At 40.8% G+C, this 22,483-nt stretch overlaps 1 protein-coding gene across 2 annotated transcripts; it reads left to right on the forward strand.

Moving 5' to 3' along the window:
- Window positions 1–1,659: 1,659 nt before the first annotated feature.
- LOC101913731 (transmembrane protein 68-like) lies at window positions 1,660–21,801 on the forward strand. Of its 2 annotated transcripts, XM_055800737.1 has the most exons (7): window positions 1,661–2,064; window positions 7,534–7,864; window positions 9,411–9,575; window positions 12,862–13,055; window positions 17,936–17,996; window positions 18,355–18,494; window positions 20,343–21,801. In XM_055800737.1, exons 1-7 carry the CDS (start codon window positions 1,921–1,923, stop codon window positions 20,445–20,447), a joined length of 1,140 nt encoding a protein of 379 aa, XP_055656712.1. In that variant the 5' UTR covers window positions 1,661–1,920; the 3' UTR covers window positions 20,448–21,801. The 2 variants fall into 2 exon arrangements, with proteins under 2 accessions (XP_055656713.1, XP_055656712.1); XM_055800738.1 differs by lacking the exon at window positions 17,936–17,996 and having other exon boundaries at window positions 1,660–2,064.
- The last annotated feature ends 682 nt before the right edge of the window (window positions 21,802–22,483 follow it).

Genomic DNA, 22,483 nt, shown 5'->3' on the forward strand with positions numbered 1-22,483 from the left:
AGTACACCATCATGCATCTACAAGGAAAAAAAAACATGCAAACAAAACAGAATACTTTATTTCAGCTACATTTGGTGTTGGCCAGTAATGCTTTTTTTACTTGCACTGATCATCTAAATGTACTTTTGCCACTTAAAGATGTTATATCTGCATTCTGTTGACCCCTCTACTAGCAAGAACACTTTTCCAATGATTTTGCTGCTTCATGCTAGGCAATAAATATCAAGTTTTTCCTAAATATCTTCCCACACGATGGAAGCTATTACTCAACAAGTCTGCCATGAGCCACAAAAGCCAAAAGCCAGCAGAAGAGCATCACTGGTGGATGCTTTTTTGCAGGTTTGTGACTAGTTCCGGTGAACCACAGCTACAGGATACATGTGGGAAGAAATGTACTGCAGCCATGCATTTTATGTCATGGGAGCCATGCAAGGGCTGCAACTGGCATGAATGTGGATACAGGAAGAGATACTCACACTGAGGCACTGTTTTCTGTCCTCTGCAACTTTTGAGAAGCAGGTGGCAAGCCAATCTGCTTGTGCCAGCTGAATCAAGACTCCAAAAAGTTTGGAGGGAATCTAGATGTTAAAGAATCCTCTTTGGGAGTAAATCCTGCTGGACAATCATTGCAAGTCCCCTTTACAGTGTTACAGAATTTGCTCACTTAGCCCTCTGAGCATTTTCAAATTTGTGTGAATCTTTTAAAGCAGCATCACACTGTAAACATCACTTGGCAGACAATTCTGCCTTCCTTCTGGACCTGCTCCAGTCCTGAATCAGTATCCTGGAAGAGACAAACTCCAAGTTCTCTCTCAGAAGCCTTTTCATTCTTAAGAAGTTGACTCTAATCATACCTATGTTTTGTCTGGTGTTCCCCTGGCAAACTAGCTTCTAGGTTCCCCTCCTCTGCATTTGCAAATCACCGGTATTCCTCAATTCCTTGTTCTGTATCAAACCAAATCACTGAAATTCCATCACCTGTCTTAATGAGGTGATTGTTAACCAGGTGTCCTGTCACCAAATCAAATAAATTCTATCACCTATTCCTTTTCTGAAGTTAAAATTTGGTACCTATTAGTCTTACCAGTCGCAATAGGACCTCTGTCATATTACCCATAGGGTGAACAACAGCACAACGTATGGGTATTCAGTTTCAGTTTGGATCTGCTTAATCTAGCCAGAACAGCATGGTCTAGCTGCCATCTGTTTAATTACACCCCACGTCTGTGTGACACCCAGCTCTCCCAAGCTTTTCAGAGAGATTCCTTCCTTTGCAAAACCACTGCACGACCTCAGCTCGGTAGCCAACGTTGTCTGTCTGACAGTTTCCTCAACCAGTGTGTGCATGAACTGGCGGGAGGCCTGGCCCGGGCAGGCTCCCTCTGCCCAGCGGAGCGCGGGTGCTCCGGCCTGACGTGTCGGAAGCCGTGCAAACACCCAAGCCCACGGCACGCAGCTGGTTTACACCCCGTCTACCTGTAGGATATATTGACTGAACTGCCTGGAATTTCGAAGCAGCCGGATAGGCAGCACCGCTCCACCGCCTCAGGCGAAGCCGGCCTTTCGCGCGCACCTGTAGCCGCAGCTGAAGCGGGCCGCGCGCCTGTACGCCCCCTGCGCCCCCTCACAGGCCCGGCCGGTGCCCGCGCTGCCCCGGCACCCGCGGGAGACTGGGAAGGGGCGTCCCGGCCCCGCCGCGGACGGGGACACCCAGGGCAGGGGGGCGGAGCGGCCGCTCACCCGCACCGCGGCGGGGCTGAGGGGAGCCGGGGGGCGCGATGCCGCCGGAGGGTCCGCGCGTCCCCTCGCCCCGTCGCCTCGCCCCGTCCCCTCGCGGTGGGAAGCGGCGCCCCCATCCAGCGGCGCCCGGGCGGGACCACCGCTGCCCGTCCCGGGATTTTTATCGTTGAAGAATTAAAAATGGTGACCTGGGCGCGGAACCCACTGGGGCTGCCAGGCCCAGCCCCGCCTCCCCGGGCCTGGGCGCGGGGGCGGCGGCGCGCTTATCCCGGGACGGGGCCGCATCGGCGGGGTCCTTGTGACGGCCGGCGGCGCCGCGGGCAGGTGAGCGGGGCCGGGGCCGCGGCCGCGGGGCGCCGGCAGCCGCCGGGGGGCGGCGGGCGCGGGTTGGCGGCGCGGGAGGCGGCGGCGGCCGCCGTTTGCCCGCGGGGCCGGCGGCGTTGCGGTACCCGTGCGCTCGCCGGAGCGGCGATCCCGTCTCGGGGCCCCTTAGCACCAGAAATTGAGGCGAAACCCCGACTTTTCGCAGTAATGACGTTTGGAAGCGTTAATGGCGTTTCCAGGTGAAGAGGAGGGATAGCCGTCGGTGCTGGGCACCTGCTGTGTGTCCCTTATGCCCGGCGGGGAGGTCCCAGCGCCGAGGGCAGGCCCTGTGCCCTTCCAGCGCCCGCCGGCTGCCTGCCCGTCGGGGCAGGGCGGGGAGTGCCCGGCCGGGGGCAGTTCTTCACCTCTCCCTGGCGGGAGACAAACCCGGGTGGGAATTGTTAGTCGGATTTCCTGAGGCTGTGAGAGAATAAATAAATGGGAAACAGCACGCCGGGTTAGGTAACCGCGGTGTGTGTGTGGAAGGGGGAACAGCCATGGAAAGCTGGGGCAACCGGGCACCGTAGCTACTAAAGGTTTTGATTTGGGGGGGATAGACCCTCCAGTTTTGGGGTGGATGTGCTGATAAAAACATAGTCGTGGTGCTTAGAGGCATGCTCTAGTCGTGGGCTTGGTAGTCCTGGGTTAATTGTTGGACTTAATTATTTTAAAGGTGTTTTTCAACCTAAGTGATTCTATACAATTCAGTGATAATCCATGAAGGTAGGGAAGGCTGTAGAAACATAGCAGTGCACAGGATGAGTGGGTTAATGGGATCAAATAAAGTGGGTGGTGACAGTGTGAGACCAGCAGGAGAGTTATTTTCCATGGAACTGCCACAAAGAATCTGGGAAATGTAAAACTGGCATTTCATGTACATTGAAAGACAAGATGCAGAGTTGTAACTGTTAGATGATTCCCCTTGTGAAAAAGAGCATTTGAGTCTGACAGAAGAGAAAGCAGTAGCCTGCCACGAGAAAGCAGGTGTCAAAAAGTTCTCTAGAAGAATCTCCAGCTACTTTACACTCATCTTTCCACTCTGCTCTGCCAAATCTACTGCCAAGAGCAAACCAGTGAGCACCAAGACCAAGATTACCCACTCTTTAGTCAATGTTGAAAGCCGGCTGCAGGGATTTAATTTTGATGCCATAGGTCTCTTGTGACAGCTTTATTGTTGTACTTGTTCCCTGGGATTACAGAGTTGATAAGGTTATCCTTATCTTCAGCAAGAGCTTGGGATCTGAATGACTTGTAGTACATGAGGCTTTTGATGGAAGGAGAGCTCCTGTATAAGTTCTGTCTGCCTCCGACATCACCTGTAATTTTACATTGTAGATACAGCTATTACTCTGGAATTTGATATGCTTTAAAGGTGGAGCCCAAATAAACATCTCACATGTCAGCACAGGTGTTGTTATCTAGAAGAGTAATGAAGTCACTCAGTAGCTCTTCAAATCCATCACTAGGTGGGATGAGAAAAATACAGACCATTTAAAAAATGTTTGTTCACAAAACACGATACCCACTTGTTAACCTTTTATGGGGTATTAAGTTTTTAAGAGCATGGGAGCTGCTTTTGGCTCAGATTTGATAGAAGCAGAACAGAAATTTCTCTCAAATTTTGAGACTTGGGGCAAACCAGAGCATTCAGGAGTAAACATATTGCAGTTAACACTCTTGCATTTTCTTCCAGAGCATCATCAAGCAGGTCTTTAATAACAGCCTTGCAATTAATAGTGCCTAGAAAAATAGGCACTCAGTTATGTAATTTTCTATATGGTGTTCGATAGAAAGAATGCTTCAAAATTGTGTTTGTGGTCTCGGCAAGGGTGCTGGTGAGTGATAGCTTAGTAGAACATGGCAAAAATAGTTCTGACCTGCTGTAGTTCTTTGATGTTATATTGGCAGTACAGAGAGATGCATTCACCACGTTGGACTCGTATCATATTATCCAAAAACCAGGGTCAGGGTTCAGTGATCAGTTCATTCTTTCCTTATGAAATGTTGGAGGTAGTGTACAATTGAACTGTGGGAGCAGGAACTGAAGCTTGGTGGAGCACCCAACTTCCAGAAAAAGCTGTGCTGCATCTAGTTTTTACTCAATTGGTCAATCTTTTATTCTTTCTCCACACTGGTTTAGATTCAACTGGAATGGCGTTGAATTACCTTGTATCCCACCCACCCAGCTAGCTATCATGATGTGAACTCGCTCCATGGGTACCCAACTACTTTGATATGTCCCAAGTCAAATCTGTGCTGTTAATACCTGCTTTGTAGGTTAAAAAAAATATTTTTGCACATCTAAGCATTTTAATTTTTTTCTAAAGCTTTTTTTTAGTGTCTGTTGAACTTAAAATCAGAAATGAATGTGTTACTATGTTCATTTATACTGCAGTCTGTGAGTAAACAATGTTAAACGTAACGGTCTTCCAGACAGCAAATAATTTTCTGTTACATAAAAATTGGGATGGAGGAAGAGGAATCAGTGGGATGTTACATTGTTTACACTGATCAATGTAAACATCCTATTAATATTAGGACAAAATTCTGAAAATGCTGATTAATGTAGGACTTAGACTCAGTTCTGATTTGATGGGGATTCCACCACTGATGGATACTTTTTTGTTGTGTTAGTTGATGACATCATTCATTTCATGTGTGCTCCATTTTAAAAAGCTTTATTTTTCAATCAAAATGTCAGGTGGCATTGGTAATATACTTTCATAATCCCCGTAGGCCAATTTAAGTTTGGGCTGTTCCCAAGAGTGGTTTTGCTTGTGCCAACATTTTCACAGTCATCCAGTTAGCAGGGAGCCAGCTGATCCTGTTGGAGACCAGGCTGGTGGTGAGAACATACGGTGAGGGGCTGGTGGCAGGACGAGTTCTAGGTGGCAGCTCATGTGTGGCTTAAAGGGACTCTTTGAAAGCCCCTAGTAAAACTGTATGCGCATGACACCTGCGCAAGCTGTTGCACCTCTAATTTCCTCAGAGAACGGAGGCTCATTGTTTGCGAGGTTGGTTTCCCACAAAATTACAATGAGTGGCATCAGTTACCTTTATCGCATACCAGCTTTTCAGTAATCTTGCCAGCGTTTTATCTGCTGAGTCTGCAGTTACTTGTGTCTGGGGACTTTGGAGTAATGTTAAATCTCTTCCAGTCCTCTGGATTTTCCCTAGTCTTTCAAGAGTTACTGAAAATGAGTATCAGGAGGCCAGAGGTAATTTCAGGTAGTTCATAAAAGGTTAGGCACAACCTGGATAGATACTAGGACTTGTTAATCTTAAAACATTGTTAGATTATATGATGTCTTAATCACCAGGTTCCTGTCAGTGATCTGTATATCCAGATTAATCCCCATATCATACAAGGTTTTTATTGGTCCATTTACTGTGGGTATGGACATTTTTATCTGCAATTTTAGGTCAGTTTTGCTACTGGCAGTAGTAGTCTGTGTTCCCAGTCTGAAGCCCCCATAACAATACAAAATGCACTTGCTTCCTTCACCGTATGCTGCAGGCTGAACGAGTTATTCCAAATACTGCTCAGTATTTCTGATTCAGTAGCCTGAGGCAAGCCCTTAACGTAGCCTTCTCCTGGCCTCTGTCAGTGTCGCGTGCTTCACAGGCACTGAGAATTTGTAGTCCTTGCTCTTATCAGCAACTTTAAACAACGAATAACTTCTTTACTATAGAGTGACACCACACTGTCAGCTTTATCCTTCTTAAACACCTTCTAAGTAGAGATTTTAATATCTGAATGCAGACTACTTCTTTTATTTCTCTCATGTTATCGATAAAATCTTTCCAGTGACAATTTATTTGTCACTGACAATTCCAGTGATCAAAGATATATGAACAGATCTTCATATATCTTATTCAGGCACCAGTCATCAGGATTAAACAGTTCTGTATTATTTCTAGTGACCGTCTTTGTCACATTGGGTTTTTTTGTTTGTGCCGTGCTGAGCTTCATTTAATACAGTGCTTGTTTCCTTTGAGCTCCTAGTTTACTGTCCTTCCACCTTGCGCTCTACTTATGGGTTGAGACAAAGACAGTTTCATGAGTTCTTGCACTTTTACCTTTCGGATTCTCTTCCCCCATCCCACTGCAGGGGAGGGTGAGTGAGTGGCTGCGTGGCGCTTGGTGACCTGCTGGGTTTAAACCACAATGGTCCTTTTTGGTGCCCAGTGTGGAGTTTGAAGGGTCTGAGATAAGGACAGATTTGATTGGAGAGTGCAAGACCAAATTCATAGCTTTTTCAGCTACTCATCGGCAGGGCTTGCCATGGTGCTTGCTTGCCTTACCACCCCTATATTCTACCCAGGGCTACAAAGAAGAAAAACAGAAGTTGAGTGATTAGTGTGTAACAGGTTTGCTCATATAAGTACGCAGCTGAAGATGTAAAGTCAGAAGAGTCTGGACTTGCTGTACTTCATGATCTTGGCACTGACTGTGGAAATAATGATTTGTTTCTTGTAGGTACTTGTCCTGGTGTTGGAGTGGAAAAATGTACTCGTTAAACAAGTAGTAACCTGATTGAGGCAAATAAAAGCTGTATTCAGTTATGGATTGCTGAATCTGATTGCAATGTTTAAATCTCTGCTAATGCTCAGAAATCTTAAAATCAGGCAGCAATGCTGGAGTGCTCTTGCCTTCCAGAGAAACCACTACCTGCTGTCAGGCAGGTAGGGTCAGCTGTAGGAACAGACTAACTAGGGAGCTCCATGTGGCAAACATATGACTAGGGCCACGGAGCCCACTTGGTCTTTGCCAGGGCTGGAAAATCTGAAAGAAGGGTGTGTTGATAATGTTTTTGTGGATGAGGGGCAAAGAGCTGTTTTCCCCAGTGCTACCAGCAGTATCAAATGCTGTCCCAGGCACCTCTAGGCCTTGGGAAGGAGCCACGGCTGCCCAGGTTTTGCTTGGTGGCTCTTCAGCTGCTCATTTTGCTGTTTGTTCCCCTCGCTGCCAGCTGCTGCCAAACTGAGAGGGACCAGAAGCCCAGGCTGGACTCTCTGCAGAGGATCAGGAGAGCCCAGACCTCTGGTAGCAGTCATCTTGACTAACGCTGCCAATCAGTTACCCTCTTCTGAGCTTCTAGAAAGTAAGCCATACTTATACAGAGAAATCATCTGATCAGCCATGTTGCATGGATCCTGAGGCTTCCATGGACTCCATCCCTTGCCCTTTCAGCCCCTATTATCTGGCTGTATAAAAAAAAGATCCTTAAATATATAGGATAATCTCACTGGCAGTAGTGAATGGCAATTGCCAGCAGCTGTCTTAACATGACAGAGAAACAAAATGTTTGACTCTGTGCTATAACAAAATAGGCATCAGGTGTATTTACAGAAAACTTTTTTCCTAAATTGAGAAACTTCCATGGTTAGTGAAATTTGAGCTGTGGCTTTTTTTCCTCTTCTATCTAGGACATGATAGGTAGAAAAGAATCCTGCACTTCAGGACAGATGCTGATGACCGACCTAAACTGCCTTGCCTATGCACTGGAAGAATGGATGGTTGTGGAGTACCTGAAGAAATACTTTTTTCATGTGGTCATAGTCTCACTGACAATAAGTGCAATATTAGTTTTTTTTATAGTTCCTTTAACAATACTCTTTTTCATTTACCTTACTAATATATTGCTTCTAATATATCGGAAGAATGGTGAAGTAAAAGCAGATCCCTTGAGTGATGTTTGGGATGGTGCAAGGAAAACTATAGCAAGCTTTTGGGATATATATGCAAGAATATGGCATGGTAAGTATGACATGACTTGTCTAAAGCTTTGCATTACAATAAATAGTAAATACACTTGAGTTTCACTTTTTTTTATTTCTTCCAAATCGATGTAAAGAAATGACATTTATTATACTTTGTATGTCATCTAACCTAGAAGTTTCTGCCTCTAAGACTGCTTGCAATATAGAACAAGCAGAATGAAAGGGAGAAATTAGTTTATATAGGGTAAATTTCTCTTAAGTGGATAGGCAGGTGCGCTTCTTTGTATATGGTATTAGAGTGAAGCATAGCGTTAATGCTAGTTCTAGTAACCTAACTGTAGGAGAACTGGGTGGTTTAATTTTTACCTTAGCAGCTGCTTAAAATGCACTTAAATGATCAAAACACAAAAACTAGCTGGAAATGTAATTAGTGTATTTTTAGTTGGCAAAAACTACTTCGTGTTATGATAACTGAAAATAATTTTAAGAGCCATATGGAAAATGAAATAATTAGATACCACATTTAAGTTTATACTATGGCAGAATTTAAAAGTAACCTGAATTTTCAGTTTCATTACACTCAACTTTCAGATACTTTCAACACACCCTGCTCCCTAGGAAAATCCTTAGCTACATCTAGGCTCTTGTTCTTCCCAGAGATGTCATTTAGGGATATCAGCAAACTTTGCTGCCCTAAGGATGAAGAGTAACAGGTTGTTGTCTACATTGCTATCTTTCCTCACAGATTTTTCCTTTTAATCTTTGAACATCCTGCAGTATAAAATTTTCTCCACCTCTTCCTAGGACTCTGCCTGCTCCATCCCCATCCTTCTCCCCAAACAGCTTATGGTAGGAACTGTAGCAGGGATGGAGATGAAGGCAGAGCTCTTAGTTGGCAGAAGCTGTGGCTTTCCCAATCCTTAGTATACATTAGCCTACTAGTCTGGCTTCACCTAAAACCTAAATCAAATGTAGGAAGAGCCAGGAGGGGGATCTGTAGAAGTCTGTTGTCTGTGAGGAAATTCCCTTCCACTGTGAACACATTTAACTCTTGTGGAAAGAACCTCTCTTTGGGATTCTTACAGATTCTGGTTTGGACTTAAACATCTCAATGAGAGAAACTTTTTATTGTGTAAAATCCCAAAGTTTTCATTCTGCCCGACACAGAATGGAGATTTGTACTTTTGTATTTCAGGAAAGCATACTGACCACTCATTTGCCTCTCGTTCTGCTGATGAAGCAGTTTCACACCAGTATAGTAAATTATTATTAATTTTAAATTGTTGTACTTTGGCCTGGGAAAAGTTTCTAATGGGAAATAATTAATTTAGTCCCCTTACTGGGGAAGATGTCAGATTCAGGTCTGATCTAGTGATGAAACTGACCAACAAATCAATTCACTGATACACCTGTGGTGTTTGAGGGGCTTTCTCTTTGATACTGACCAAAAGTTCCATACAGAACAATACTTCTAAAAGCTACTGCAGAGGCTTTCTTTAACAATGGAAAGTAAACAGTTTTCTTTAAATTGCCAGATGATTCACAGCTATCATTGTTGGTATATTGCTTTCCATCCCAAACAGGTTATGAGCTTCATGGTGTGGAAAACCTACCAGAAGGACCAGGCATTCTTGTGTATTACCATGGAGCTATTCCTATAGACTACCTTTACTTTTTGTCTAGGCTGTTTCTTTGGAAGAAAAGACTTTGTCTGTCAGTAGCTGATCATTTTGTCTTTCGTTTACCAGGTAAGAACATGTTCTCTTGTATTTAAGCACCCTTGATTCACTCAACATTTTGCTGGTTTAGATGAAATTTACATTTATTACATTTTCAAGAGAACTTTTAAACTAAAAACCTGCTTTTAGACTCTTAAACTAAAAGCTGGTAGATGCAGAAGGGCAAACAGGGTAGAATATCCTGTCTTTTAAGTGAAAGGTCATAAAAACACTGGTAGACACCCCACACCCCCACCCCCACCCCCACCCCGAAAGCCAACAAATAGACTTTATATAATCCCTTTGGGTTTAAATGTCATGCCTTAGTAGATAGTGTAGGATAGGACTATATTGCTGACATAGTGCTGGCTGGTCAGCAATAGGCTATGAGTGCAGAAGAGCTCATTAAATGGTAGGATATCAATAACCTACCTCTACACTGGGTAGCCACAGCTATGGGGTATGACATCAAATCTCTCTTTTGATCAGAGCCTGGAGTAGGGCACAAAACTTCTTTGAAGATTTTACAGTTTGAAGAGAGCTCTGTAATACTGACCACCACAATACATTCAGCACGTTGTAGGCTGAGAAAGAAGTAATTCCGCTGTGAAAAGGAGAATTCACAAGAAAAGCAAACCTCATTCAGTTTTAGAAAATCAAGGGATAAAGAAGGAGCACCCAGAAGGAATAGCAGGGAGAGTATTTAAAGGCACCTTTATATCCCTTACATTAAAAATTATTATAACACTAAGGAGTAAAGGAAGCTATTTAAAAGTAGAAGGACATTCTTCAGAAAAGGAAGTTGTGTTCAAACACTGAAAACAAGGAGCATCAACTCGAGCAAGTTTGATGCAAGAACATATTAAGACACCCCTGGAAAGATAATGAGGAAGAATTTGCTACAGGCATACTTGGTAAATACTGTGTAGTGCTGAACACAGTAGAAGCATGAAGTCATCAATAAATGATTGGCTTTTAAGACCATTAAAGGAAGATACAGTTTAGCAGAATGTTGCAAAGGAGACTTCTTTTTTTAAGCGATAAACGAGAGTGTACTGTTTCAAGTTGAGGTGTTCATAGCACAGATATTTATTACAAATGCATTGTAAACTAGTGTAAGGACCAAACAACACTCTCAGCTTTGCAATTTCCAGACTACTGATGTGTATGTAAAATATTGCTTGAATTATGTTCATGCTAGAGGAACAGGAGGTGGCAAATACAGTGTCAACCTATAAAACGGTTACCAAAAAGGCATCTGGTAAAAAAGACCACAAATACTGGAGATTAGCCTTCCCCATTTGCTGCGTTAGTAGAATATGCAGCTGAAAGTAATAGACTGAGTGAAACTTCTCCCTAACCCGTTCTCTACCACACTTAACCTGCTTTTTGTAGAGAAACTTTGCACTTCACAGATTATTTAAAGAATGCTCATGAGCATATGCTGAACCTCAGACTGTTGTATTAATTACAGTTATGGGAGAAGTCTTCTTGTGAATGAATAACTGGTTAAAAGGTAGGAAATAAAGGGTAGAAGTGAATACCTTATTTTCACAAAGAAGCAGAAATCACCAGGTATATGGATGAAGATCAGTGCTGGCACCTATATTGGTCAAAATAATCATCATCTGGATCAGTAGTGTGGTGACAAATCTTTTATACTGGCCTTTTTATTTTTTTTTTTTTCAAGGCAGTAAAAGCCTATACAGAGAATACAGTTATCTATCAATACTGAATCACTGGCTGATTAAATGGCGGATGAAAGTCAGTATTAGTTACAACACAGTGCAGAAGGAAAGAAAACAGAGTCTAAACACATAAACATGTAATTAAGCTTTAAATTTTCTAGATGACTTTAGGGATATGTCACCTTAAATCTCATGAGTTGCCAAAAGGCAAACAAATTTTAGGCTTATGAAAAAGGAGATACAGAAAATACCATTCTGTACTTAAAATGCATATAGCGCCCACATCTTGAGTACTGCATAGAATTCTGGTCTCCACATCTCAGGAAAGCTGTGAAGTAATAAGGATACAAAAAAGGACAAGAATGATCAGAGTCCTCGCATGACTTCCTTTGAAGAGCTAGTACATGGCACAGAAGTCTTGCATGACGAAGGAGTATAAAATTCTGTGTGACCTGGAAAAGGGGAATAAGAAGTGGCAGTATGTTCATGTGATACATCATAATTCTTAATAGGCAAAAGTTTTAAAGGCAAGTAACAGAAGTAACTATTCACTTAATAAGGATATGGCATTTCTGGCTGCAGGATAGAACAGAAACACATCTGAGTTCACAAAGGGATTAAACAAAGTCAACATTTGTCTTTGACAGAAAGATCTATCAAAGGCAGTGCCTTGAATAAGACTAAATACAATTCAATTGCAAGATGTAGCACTGTGTTTCCCACTGTCTTCCAAAGTTGGTGTTGCAGACCTTTGTCAGAGTTGCAGTGCTAGACACCAGTTCTGGCAGTCCATAGCTTTGTTTACAAAATGTAAACAATGTCTTTTCAAACCATGCCGTTGGAACAGTGAATTTGAAGATAGGGAAACTCTTGTTTGCTGAAGCTTTCTATGGGAATTCCAAACTGATAGGTTTAGAATGTGAAGATAATGTAAGAAAGCATAGAGTGCTTCTGTGGTTTACATTCTGTCTTTTGGAGAAATCCCAGTTATGGAAACAGAGGAAGGAGATTCACTAAACTCCATGCAGTGCTGAAACTGCCCTACCAACTTCTGCCATTCATGCATCTTAAGACTTGTACACCAGTTCAATTTGATCCACATAGTTTGCAATTTAACCACAAAATACTCAATTTAACAACTCAAAACCTCAATGTTTAAAATGATAAACATCCCATTTTAAAAGAACAAAGAGAGTTGCTTGTCAGTTATTTACTTTTATAATTGTCTTTATTGTACTGATTTTTTTCTTCTTCTGCATTAAGATATTTAAAAAGAAGTGGGGAGGAATAGGTGTTTATTCTCAGATTTCTAGCTGCGATGCACAAATTTTGATTGCATGGCTGGTGTTTTGATAGTTATGGTAAACAGCATGTGCAGGCATTAGTTTATTGAGATGCTACTGATAAGCTGGTTCATCTTCATAACATTTGGGCAAAACCACAGTCACATATTTGTCATTTTGCCAATATTTACTCTGCAGGTGTTTTACTTCCTTTGTACAAATTTGCCTTAGTTTAAATATATATAGCTATTAGATTTTCATTTAACTGTAATCTTGTTCCTACATGCAAACAGTATTTGTGATATATTGTTACAATAACATGTATTTTCTACTTCTTTATTGCAGGACTTAAATTATTATTGGAAGTGACAGGTGTTATGCCAGGTACAAGGGAGGAGTGTCTCATTGCACTGAAGAATGGACACCTGGTGTCCATCTCACCAGGTGGAGTTAGAGAAGCACTATTCAGTGATGAGAGTTATCAACTCATGTGGGGCAATCGAAAAGGATTTGCCCAGGTTGCTTTGGATGCAAAAGTGGTGAGTATTATATTTTACCAATCCTGGTTTATGCTTACTGCACACATGCTTCATTACAAAATGCAGCTTAGGAGTGTTGGAAAATCTTTCAGACAGAAGAAAAGGTTTGGGGGTAAACCATTTCTTTTCCTTTCCCTACCATGTTCCTCAAGCACATTAATCAGTAGGGAGCAAGGGGTTTATGGAACTGTATAGCTTTTTCTTGACTGTTGCAAGGCATCCATCTCTGCAGTTCCATGCCTGCGTGATGGAACTGTAGACATGCAATTTCTTGTCTTGACTGTATTTCAGGAATCTTTGCTGTGGCTGTCCTTCGTATTGCAGTGAGCTTTCATTTGTTTTTCTCATCCTACTAGACATATTTTTGTCTTGCTTCTACATACCTAGCCATTTTCTTATTGCTCTTTATGGATTATCTTTATCTTTCTCTCTTCTCACTTATTCTGGAACGGTCCAGGATTTTGTTCTTACCCTTACTTCTTTTCATGTTACTGAAAGACTGCTTCAGCTAACCCAAGGTGTGTCTACATCAGTGTCTTGGTTTGATTCATGTGTGCACTTAAGCGGTTTTTCCATCTCTCTCGCATACCATGCTTTCATTCACACCATGGAGTGTGTTAGAATACCTGAGCTGCGTTCCTGTCGGCAGAAACTAAACCAGAAGTGGGACCTAATACTGTTCAGTTGCAAATGGGCATTCAGTCAATGGTATGAGACAAGAATTAGTTCTACATAAAAACAGAGCCCTGAAATGTGTTCAGTGTTGATATTGGATCCTCAGTGTCCTCTAGAGAGGTGTTTGTATTGGTTTGTGCTCTGCTAATGTACACATGGCCACAGCTTCAGTTACATTTTCTGTGATATACAAATACACACTTCTGCCACTGGCTCTGGCTTTTTCCAGCTAATTCCACGTGTGAGACTATTTCCCAGAGACTATATCAGAGAAACAATTTTGTTTGGAATGGCACAGGTCTGAACGAGCAGTAACCCTGTCTTTTTCCCAACTGCCACTTCTCATCATCACTACTAGTGACAAGTTTTCTGTGTTAATTTGGAAAGCATAGCTAGCGCTCTTTGTGACTGACAATACTGGTACACATCCAGGCTTCATCTCTTCTGCCATGAGCTTTCTGCTGCTTTCTCCTGAACTGCACAACCATCATTTTTCTTTACATTCTTATGGATATCTATCAATTGCAGTGCTCTTCTTTGGCCTTCCACATAAACATAATCCTTCTCTGTCTATATAGGAGAATCTGTACAGGGAATAGAGTCCTTCCCATGAAAACTTGAATTTCTTACCACACCTTTCAGTACTCTTGTGCAGTTATCTTTCTTTCTTTCTTTCTCTCCCCATTACATTTTGTTGCTTCTCAAACTTCGCTTTGGTCTCTTTTGCTATAGCTCCTTTTACAAAGTACCTACTGTTTCAAAATGCATGCTTTGGGTTAATATTTCTTCATAACTTCATGTATCTCTGAAATGTTGTGGGGAGATTTTTTCTAAACACCAGAAAAAATTTAGGGGCATTTACCCAGTGGTAATGTAATTTTAGACTGGGAGTCCTGTTTCTACCTCTTTGTCTTATGTGGCCTTTTAAAAGTCCTGTTTTATGTGCTTCTGTTCACTCTCCTGTCCTTTTTTTCAAAAGTGTGTGCTCATAAATGTTAGTCACAATACTTCATATATTGTGTGCACCTGTACACTACCACTAGGAAAATATCAGAATATGAATAGGATAAACCCAGTCAAATTCATGTGGGCATTCTGAATTCCCTTCTAGTCCTTTCTCTTATGTATGAATTTAATAATATACTCAAACAGTCAGAAAGAGGTGTCACTAACAACTTCAGTGATTTCTAGTAATTTTGCTTTCACATGTGTCTTTCCAGCTACTTCAAACAATTGGAACGGTGTTTTGCCAGATGTTTTCACTTCACTTGGAACCTTGCGTTGTAATTCTACAATGTAATAAGTTGTTTTTAAAAGAAAAATTGAATTAAAAAATTTAAAAAATCTAAGTGCCCTTAATATAAAGGGCCACCCTGATCAAAACACATCACAAAAATCCTTGCTAGTAATCCTCTTAATCCTTCCAGTCTTCCATAATTTAGAAGCACATGGAAGTAGCTGAATAGTAGTACCTAAAATTGCCAACACCTTCTATTGAACAGGGTTTGTGTGTTTTGTTTGTTTGTTTTTAATGTAATGAATTAGGTGTTAATTGAGGATAAGGTTCTTCAGTATGAAAGGTTCTTGTGGTCATTTGTATATCATGTTTGATAAAAGAGACATTACGCAGGATTGTGTTACCTTTAGAGCAGAGAGAGTATTTTCTCCTTTGACACCTACTAGCCTGAGCTCACCTTTATACTGCTGCTGGCAATTGTTTCACTTATTATTGCACTCATTCAGTTTTGGAATTATTTTTTTTTAATGATCAGAAAGTCTGACTAGATCCCAGTGTGGTGGGCATCACTGTAATTAGCTAGCAGGCTCCACCGAATTTTGGGCATCCTTGATATTTCTCTGGAAATCTGTGATAAGACACACCTTATATAGCTAAACACTTAAAAAAAAAAAAAAAAGTGCTGTACATTTAACAGTAGAGGGGGCAATATTAACCTTACATACTTTTCTTATACAAAGTTAAGTCCATGGATTCCATCTTTTGGCAAATTTGGAGTTTGATTGTTTCTGTTTGTTCTTGCATCCTTTTCAATACTAGCCAAACCAGTCTTGTAGACAAGACTTCTTGGCTGAAGACTGGGGACATACTTATCTAAACTTTCAGAACTTGATCTAGCAATTCATATATGTTTTGCTAATACTTACTTAGATCCTGGATGAAGGCAAGATAGGACTCTTAAGTGCCTTTTTTGCATTTATTCTGCATACAGTGTAGCTGTCAACTCAGAGAACCATGCACACTTTACAGTGTTGAAAATGACGCCAGTGGTTCATAGCCTGCCACAGATGACTTGAATGGGGATTTCAAGGCAAATAGACATTCCCGTTCTTCTTATGTTACAGAAGTTCAACAGTTCTTCCACTTAAAAAGTTGAAAAAAAAGCACCAAGGAACATAGTTTCAGCCTCAGTCCTTGCCTAAGGGTTTCCACATTCATTTTCCACTTTGTCTTGTATAACTACTCTGCTTACCTGGGGTCAGAGAAGGAGAATATTGCTTTTTCATGTTATGACTCAAGGAACTTCTGGGGCATATATTTGTCTCAGTTGAATTTATCTATGCCAGGAGCCTGGAATTTGGCAGGCTAATGGGAAGGATTCATAATTTCTGAAGATCCCTGCACTTCACCTGTGCCAAAAAATTGGTTCAGGTCTAGTTAGGTAAAAGGTAAAACAGGACTATGGTTCACAAAATTCTTATGTATGTGCAAGAGGCTGGACTAGGTGATCTCTGCAGGTTCAACCTCAGCTATCCTGTGATTCTGTCTTTTTCAAGCTGGCTGGGTGTGGTGCAGCTCAGTTCCAGCACAGCAGATCTAAATCTATGGGTTATTGCAGATCTGATTGTGCTGCTTTACAGAGGCAAGCTTTTATGTGTATACCTTTTTTTATTAGCTTAGGGAATTAATGATGCTACCCACACTCCGTACTTCATTGGCTTATCATTGTATGCATTTAACTTGTAGTTGCTACATTACTTTGTAGCCTAAGATATGTTTATCTTGCACTATTACTAAAATTTGAAGTAGGTTTCAAACATTTAAAATGTTAGACACAAAGTATTCAATTAATAAATGAAGCTGTGTGGTATTTTTAATGTCCAGTAGTTACATGCTATGAACAGATGTTACTGATTGTTTTTGAGGGTTTATTTCTAATTTCCTGTATCTTCTAATTCTGAAGGGTTTACTATTACAACTTCATGTATGTTTGATATTTTTGTTACTTGTCAGGGTTTTTTTACTTTAAACAATTTCCATCACTTCGAGTTCTTTGTTAGGCTCTAGTTAGGTCTTTCTCTTGCTTGTGTTTTTTTTTTTTTTCTCTCATCCTGTGGTTTCTGTTCTGTGGCAGGGATTCTTAAAAGCACAAAGGTATCCCTTCATTACCTTCTGGACAAGCAATTCCAACAACATGCTCAAAATACGGTTTCAAAAAAAAATGAAAAGGGCCAATGCCGGGGGTGGGGTGGGGTGGAAATCATTGTGTGTATGGATACAGTCACTGTTACTTTGTCTACAATACCTGAGGCTGTAAGACATGACTGTTTCAAGTTCAGGTATCTCAAGAATCTTTCTTTTTAGTCACAGTAATGAAGTGAACTTGTTCTGTAACTGCCTAAGGATCTGCCCTCCAGAAGGCGTTGTAGTCCAGGTCAGTGAGGGCATACGATTGCCTTATTTGTCCAAGGAATTTGCAGAAGTTTTCCAGTAGGGTAGTATCCAAACATTCCTGCTTCAATGAGACCTTACTTTGAGAAGCAGATGAGATGAGCCAAATGTGAATGCCTGCTTGCTTTCTGCGAGATTTCACAAACTGAATGCTTTCCTATTCACCACACATGATGTAAGTTTTAGACAGAGAAACTGCAGAACTTCATTTTATGTTTCAGTCAGTGATATGGCAATAAATATGTAGCATACAAGTTATATAAACCTTTAATAAATGTCAGACATTTTCTTTACAGATGGTGACTTTGAAACAGTGATGTCTGTGGGAGCTGAGAAATAGAATTTTATTTCTATTCTGGAGTTTATTTTTTTTATATGCAACATTCCTTATTTGCTACTTAAGTGGCTGATAATTATCCTCTGGATTCAAGTGATTTTCTTAGCTGCATTAACAGGCACAAAAACATAAATTCAAACCTGGTATAACATTTCCACCTTTTTGTGTGTGATTCCTTAGCCCATCATTCCAATGTATACGCAAAATGTCCGGGAAGGATATAGGATGTTTAAAGAAAGAAGTAAGAACTTATATTTTAAAATTTGGAATGTTTCCTCCACTTTTCTCTCAGATTTCTCTTACTTTTATATTTTGCTTTTCAGACTTCTGCTTACTTTGGATTAACACGCTTGCTGTGGGTCAGAGGTATCTCAAATGTGGAGGTAGCTTGTGTATAACTGGTGTGATTTGGTTCTTTAATGCAGTCTTAGTTCAGTGATACAGATTTGTTTTGGTGGACGGTTACCTAAATCCTGTAATTTCTTCTTGACTGTCAGATAAAGCATGCATTCTTAAGAAGTCTTCCATACTAGATTTCAAATTTGGATTGTATTTTCTGTGATTGTAATCTAACTTTTTCCTCCCTTAAATTATTCCAGGATTTTTTAGACAGTTGTATGAAAGTACTCGATTGCCATTTACTCCTCCATACGGAGGACTTCCGGTTAAATTTCGCACGTACATTGGGGAGCCAATCCCTTACGATCCAGATATAACTACAGAGGAATTAGTTGAAAAGGTAAGTTAGCCTTTCTTGCAATACCAAACTATATACTTTGTCATTAATTATTATGCACTTGAAACTAGGTTTTTGCATGCTTGAATAAAGACAAATACACTTTTACTAGCTTGCTAATGCAATGGGCAGTTGAGCTCCAGGATTGTTTAATATATTGTTAACTACAAGTAACTATTGACATAATAATAGTTGATTGGGATGCCCTCATCCTTTCAGAGTGTGAGCTGTCTTCCTGGGATGTTAACTTTGTTTTTCCCATGGCTTTTGATAACTCAAATTGTGTGAATTATGTTTTAAGTTCAGTTTTCAGTAATTAGGAAAATGAATTTAATATATAACCAGTACCTTTGCGAATCTTCTCTAAATAATGCAGGGCTTTAGAAACAAAGTTCCACAAGAGCTTCAGTCTCGCTGTCAAAAGGAAAATGTAAAAAAAAATAACAAATTTCATCCCTTATATAAAAATATTTTGAGTACCTACAGCTTGGTGAAATCAGTGGAGTCCAGGAGCATAAAAACATTTATAGATCCAGGGTTTAGGCATTTTTCAAAATGCTAATCTATACAGAAAATGCACTTTTAAAATTTTTTCACATAAGATGAAAGAAGGGCTTTATGGCAAGAAAAAGATTTGCGATGTCTAGGAATACACAGAACAAAACACTTGTAAGGATGTAACTGATGTAAAAAACACCTTGCTGCCCCCCAAAAAATGCAGGAAGGCTAGTGCCTTTTTTTTTTTTTTTTTTTTTAAGGATCCACTGCAGAGTGTTCTGGGCTTCACAGCAGTGAAACCAGAAAGGTTTGGTCTGTTACAAGGGAACTTGCCCAGGCAAGCTGTGGAGTTTGATTTCAACAGGTTTAGGAGGCTGGAAGCAATATTAGTGCTAAGACTGGCCTTATAGTTATCCATATTTTTGTATTTTCAGGGAACAGTATTTTGTATATCTGCAAAACTGAAATTGACATCTCCCATGATGTTTATTTGCTTTACTAAGAGAAGCCTTTGACTACTTCCTTCAGTGGGAGTATGGTTAGGTCTTCTGTCGCTCATCTTCATTAAAAAAAACCCCACCAATGTAGTTTGAGATGAGCAGTGACTTGGCTGATTTCTATCTGATCCTGCCTTGGAAAGGAGTCAGGACATGAATCTGTCAGGAAAGGTTTGGCTACTCTTTTCATATATTCCTAGTGATACTCTGCCATCACCCTGGGGTAGATCACCAGAATATATAGCTATGCTTATTTCAAGTTTAAATGTATGAGGAAAAACTAAGGGAGGTTATTTCTTATCCCTGGTAGAAACTCGGAGTATTTTATGCATTCTCTTTCAAACCTGCATTTAAATCTCATGTAGAGTGAAAATGGACAGACTTTAGATACAAATACTCTTTATTATGTGCATGCTGTATATGGTACAATTACAGAAGAATTTATTTGGGAAGGAAAGATGGAGGCTCCTACTCCAAATTCCTGGTCCCAGCAAGGTCAACTATGAGATGAGATGAAGTTAGTCAGGTTTTATCCAGTGCTTTTGATTAAAACCTTCAGGGATGGAGATTGCACAAACTTAAATGTTTGCATGTGTTAAAGGCTGCTTTGATTTGGTAATGCCCAAGTTCAATAAATCTCAAGAATTTGAGCCTATTCAAACTGCAATCAATGTTTTTATTCCTCTCCCTTCCAAGGGAAGTGTTGTTAGGATAACTAGCTGGTATAAAAGACAACTTTTTTCTTAAAGTCTCGTGTGAATTTCCCAATGCCTCTTAACATCTGAGAAGTCAGTGATGACACTGTTCTTCCTTGCATAAGCAGGTCAGTAAAGGCAACTTTCTCTTCTCTTTTCAGACAAAGACTGCTGTCCAGGCTCTCATAAGCAAGCACCAAACAATCCCAGGCAGTATATGGAAGGCTTTATTGGAGCGATTTGATAAACATCGTAAACGTGATTAGAATGCTTGTTTATTTCATTGTTTTTCCAGCATGCAGTAAAAAAACAATGTCCTGCGGTACTGATGACTAATAATTGGTGTTGAACCAGTTTAATTTACAAGTTTCTACAGATCTGACAGAAGAAAACAATTAACCTCTTGAAGGTTCCCCTGTGCCTTTGAGGATATTCTGAAGTTAGAAAGACTGAAGAAGAAAATATGTATAATAGCAATGCAACAGCTGAATTCCCCAAAAGGAAACAATGTAGCTGGGATTTGCCTGGTTCTTAAAACAAGTATGTATGTATATACATCTGAGAGCCTCAGAAGTTTTATCTAGATTGTGGGTTTATGTTTTGAGCAGTTCATGGTCCAGTCTCGGAGTACAAGCTCAGAGTGCAACTTGGAGGTCCCACAAGTCCACCCCTTGGTGGGCACCTTCCCTGTTGGACCTCATGTAAGACAGTGTCAGAAGAGAAACTGGCTCACTTTAGCTAATGATCTGCTGCTTAGGCCATTTGTCTAGAGAGGTTATACAAAGAGAAGTAATCCCATTAAACCAGATAGCTACTAGACTCCTACAAGGACATCAGCTTAGTGGTTTGGTACCCTGGAAAATAGGAATGCTACATCCAAGACTTTGCTCCAACAGAAAAAAGAAAAGTCTCTCAAAGAGAGGAAAAAAACCCAACAAAAAACCAAAAACCCAACCTTAGTTAAGTGTAGCACTATGCAAATACATGTAGACAGTAGTTTCAAGCCTGAGCTGGTACATTCATGCACTATTGCACCATACAATACTGGTTTAGTAGCTGAAGCTGCCCCCAGCCTGAGAGTTCTTGCATTGTAGTGTGTTTGCAGTACAGATGTGCTGTACTCACCCAGATCTCCCAGGGAGCGGGCTGGGGGGAGCCTACTTAGGTAATGCAACCCCAATACTCATCATCACTGGTGGTTTGCCTGAAAATGCGGTACTACAACACTGTCGTCCTCATATGGATTGAACCTAAAGGCCTGTTCGGAAAGGTGGACGTAGGCAGCATTGTCTTCCCAATGCAACTTGCAGAATAGCAAAACTCGCTACAAAGCAGAATGTATTTTTACAGGCGGTGGGATATTTTACTGGTGGGGGTGGGAGAACTTTGTGCAATCTATCCAATGTGCCACTAAATGCAACAAAGTCTGTTAAGTTCAAACACCAAGAAAGGTATTTTTTGTGTCTTGTTTTTCCTTCTTGTACTTCTAATATCTGTATAATCTTTTCCCTCAACATCCTAAAACTTTATGTAGCATCTAAGGAAATAGATACAATGTTTGCCCATTTTCACTAGAAAGCTAAATCTACTCTTTGGATTAAAATTAATTCTTCCTCTTTCCATGCTGCTTCTCAACAAGTATTTCTTGCACATCTGGAGAAGGGAGCTGGATAGACAGGTGAGTTATTTCCCTAGAGGAAAAAGACAAGAGTCCTGTCCTGAAAAATCTCAATTCTGTTTTAAAACATAGGAATGTTTACTTGAACACCTTAACTATAATTGCTATATGCAGGCAGGCAGATTTTTCTCCCAGCAGAGACTCAGCATGCATAGGAGATGATAAATGAAAGCAAATCAAGGTGCTGACTGATAGGCCTGGATGTGAACAGCCATTCAAACCATGCAGTCTTACACAGTGCACTCCAACAATATAAGCTGAAATTCAGAGCCTGAGCTTAAGTCAGATGAGAAAAGGAACTAAAAGAAACAGCTATCAAATACAAAAATGGACACAAATGAAGAATCAAGAGGAATTAAGAGCAGCCAGAATCTGAAACCATTCCTTGTATTGCAGAAACGATGCAGGACTCGACAGCATCATTCTCTGACTATCCTATTTTTCAAGCACATTAGCATCATCATGGAGCGTGTCCAAAGAAGAGCAGCGAAGCTGGTAAAGGGTCTAGAGCACAAGTCTTGTGAGGAGCAGCTGAGGGAACTGGGGATGTTTAGCTTGGAGAAAGGGAGGCTCAGGTGAGAACTTACTGCTCTCTAAACTATCTGAAAGGAGGCTGGAGCAAGG

Source organism: Falco peregrinus, chromosome 3 (assembly GCF_023634155.1).
Source record: "Falco peregrinus isolate bFalPer1 chromosome 3, bFalPer1.pri, whole genome shotgun sequence".
NCBI classification, from domain to species: Eukaryota; Metazoa; Chordata; class Aves; order Falconiformes; family Falconidae; genus Falco; species Falco peregrinus.